This window comes from Grammomys surdaster, unplaced genomic scaffold (assembly GCF_004785775.1).
Source record: "Grammomys surdaster isolate TR1022 unplaced genomic scaffold, NIH_TR_1.0 170, whole genome shotgun sequence".
Taxonomy (NCBI): Eukaryota; Metazoa; Chordata; class Mammalia; order Rodentia; family Muridae; genus Grammomys; species Grammomys surdaster.
The window spans coordinates 14,936,132-14,939,068 of record NW_021604618.1 but is presented as its reverse complement, the minus strand read 5'-3'; the positions used below and the strand labels follow the sequence as shown (position 1 = coordinate 14,939,068).

The window sequence follows — 2,937 nt, the reverse complement described above, 5'->3', positions numbered from 1 at the left end:
AATTTTTTAAAAAATATATTCATTTATGTGTATGTGATCGTGTATTTTTGCATCTGCATGTCTGCACTCACTGAGGCCAAAGACACAATAGGATGCTATGAGCAAGAGTTACAGTTGTGGGCCATTTGAATCTAGGAATTGAATCCCAGCCTTCTCTATAAACGGCAAGTGCTCTTTATCACGGAATCAGGTCTCTATCACCCAGATAGACAACTTTAAAAATCAGAGTCAAAATAGATGAAGTAAAACTAGTAAACATTAAAACAAAGTTAAATATTTAAAAAGATTTATGAATTGAAATACATCTATAGGCACACACAATATAAGATTAGTCTGCCTTCATCAGAGAAGCTTCTTATTGTAGTTTGTAGTGGGGCTGAAGTTTGGAGAATGTAAACCCAGAAAACAATAACTGGGAATTAGTGATACGAGAGTGCTCAGTCCTATATGTAGCATTCTTCTATTCCCCTTCAGTACTCAGGGAGTATTGCAAAAGTGAATAGCAAAAAGAATTGGGTCAGCGGATTGGGAGATGTGCAGCAAACAGACATCTTCTAAACATGACACAGCTGTTGCACTCATGAGCTTACTGCAACTGTGTTTATCTGCACAAGAACTGCACAGAACTGAGGCCACAAACATCAAGGATGGGGGAAGGGGCCTCACAGGGGGACTGTCAGAGAGTAGCGGTTTCTGGAGGAGGAGACATAGTCTTCTTCAGTGGGTGGATTACAAAGCATTAGTGGGTAAATCTGAGTTACGAAAAATTTATCTGTATTGCATTAAGGAAAGAAATAAAAATCCCTCCTATTGGAGTCATTTAACCAAGAAGGAGTCCAAAGTTGAATTCTCTACTTCATGTTTCTTGTGTCTTCTGTCCTTTATTTGTTGTTGATCTGAATCTGTGCCTATCTAATGGCTTTAGTGTAGCTTGTTTGTTTCTGTGTCTGTTTGTCTACCCCTAAGTGTGTCTGTCTGTTTTATGAGCTGTATGTGTGAGTGATTTGATTGCTATATCCAACAAAGGATACCGTGTTTTTGTAAGCAGCATAGAAACCATCAGATAATGAGGGAATGGTATATGTAACAAAAATTTTAAAAAGAGTTTTATGAGAGCATAAGTCATTGTCTCAAACTGATCCCATCTCACCCAGAAAAGCAATCATCATACTAACAACCAATAATGATAAATGGCTGCTTTCAGCCTTTGTGGCTGATTTTAAGAAGTTATTTTCTTCTTCTGTACTAGCTGTTTCTGGCAAGACATGCAGTTTTTTTGGATCAGAGGAATAGGAGAACATACAAATTGAGGGCCAGGAAAAGCATCAATTTACTAGAATATAAGATATTTTCAGAATTTATTTAACACATATTTCTTCCAATTTCTCAGTTTAATAGAAATGCACAAATTATTCTGAGTTAGCATAGAAGATTAATACTTTATTTACAAACATATAAGTATGAGATAAATACTTCTTTTTTTCTTAACAAAGACAGAAAGATATCAATATATAAAATCAGCTTTGCAAATATATACTGTAGATGGAAATTTATTATTTCCTTTTTAGCTTTTCTTGGATAATAAAATGTAGTTAGCATACCTAATGTATAATAAACTCTACTTAAACATGCCATTATTGCTGGTTTACTTGAGATAAACTATTCAATATCTATAAAATGCTGGACATGGAATAATGAACTGTTTCAGCATAGCAGTCTTCAGTTACGATTATTGGAGAGCAATCAGAAGATGCATTTAGTGTTTTCGTACATTAGAGTGATTTCCTCAGACCGAGTAGCTGAGTAATCAGTCTTCTCATTGCCACCTTCATGTCTTTGTTCCTCAGTGTGTAAATGGCAGGGTTTAGGATGGGTGTAATCATGAAGTCCAGAATGGCAAGGAATTTATCCAATGGTACAGTAGGAAATGGCCACATATACACAAAGATGCATGGTCCAAAGAATAAAACTACCACGGAGATGTGAGCAGAAAGTGTCGAGAGAGCCTTGGACAAATCACCTGATGATGAATGTTTTCTTACAATGAACAGGATAACAATGTAGGAGATTATCAATAAGAAGAAAGTGCCCGTAGAAATAAACCCACTGTTGGCCGTAACCATGAACTGCATTTTCTTGGGGTCTATGCAGGCCAGTTTGATAAACTGAGGAAGATCACAATAAAAACTATCTATCTCATTAGGACCACAAAATCTTAATTTGATAATAAAAGCTAATTGGGCCACTGAGTGTAAAAAGCCAATAACCCAAGCACCAGACAGAAGCATAAGGCACATCCTTCTGCTCATGATGGTCAGGTAGTGGAGGGGCTTACATATGGCCACATATCTGTCCCATCTCATTCCAGGGTTGTGTCTTCCAGATATTTGTCCTTCATGTCCTCGGGGCATCTGAGATGGTATTGTTGGTAGCCATGGCCTGGGAGACAGATCAGAAATCATCTTGGGTATAGTTAAGGTGGAAAGACATAAATCAATAAGTGCAAGATTTCCCAAAAGAAAGTACATAGGGGAATGTAAATGTGGGTCAAAGGCTAGTGTAAACATAACAAGACTATTACCCAGCACTATGGCTACATAAAACACCATAGAGAAGCCAAGAAGAAAAGGTTGAATTTTTCTAGATGTTGAAAGTCCCAGAAACACAAATTCAGATACCTCGGTATAATTTTTTTTAACCATTTACTTTTTCTTCTGTTACCTAAGTGAATGAGAACAAAAGAGTTGTAAAAATAATTTAATATAAGTAAATAGTTTGAAAAACAATTCAGAATATTTTCTAATTTAATTAAGACAAAATTTTTTTTATTATTGCTGGAAAGCATTGAATATTCCTTAAATTATTTACCTGTCCATCTAATAGTCTGTAGTTATGTACCATATTCCTGGAAATAGGTCAGATTCTTAGGTGAAAATT

At 35.8% G+C, this 2,937-nt stretch overlaps 1 protein-coding gene across 1 annotated transcript; it reads right to left on the bottom strand.

Moving 5' to 3' along the window:
* Positions 1-1,772: 1,772 nt before the first annotated feature.
* On the bottom strand, positions 1,773-2,702 carry LOC114621002 (olfactory receptor 4F15-like). The gene has a single exon (XM_028767179.1). It carries the CDS (start codon positions 2,700-2,702, stop codon positions 1,773-1,775), a length of 930 nt encoding a protein of 309 aa, XP_028623012.1.
* Between the last annotated feature and the right edge of the window lie 235 nt (positions 2,703-2,937).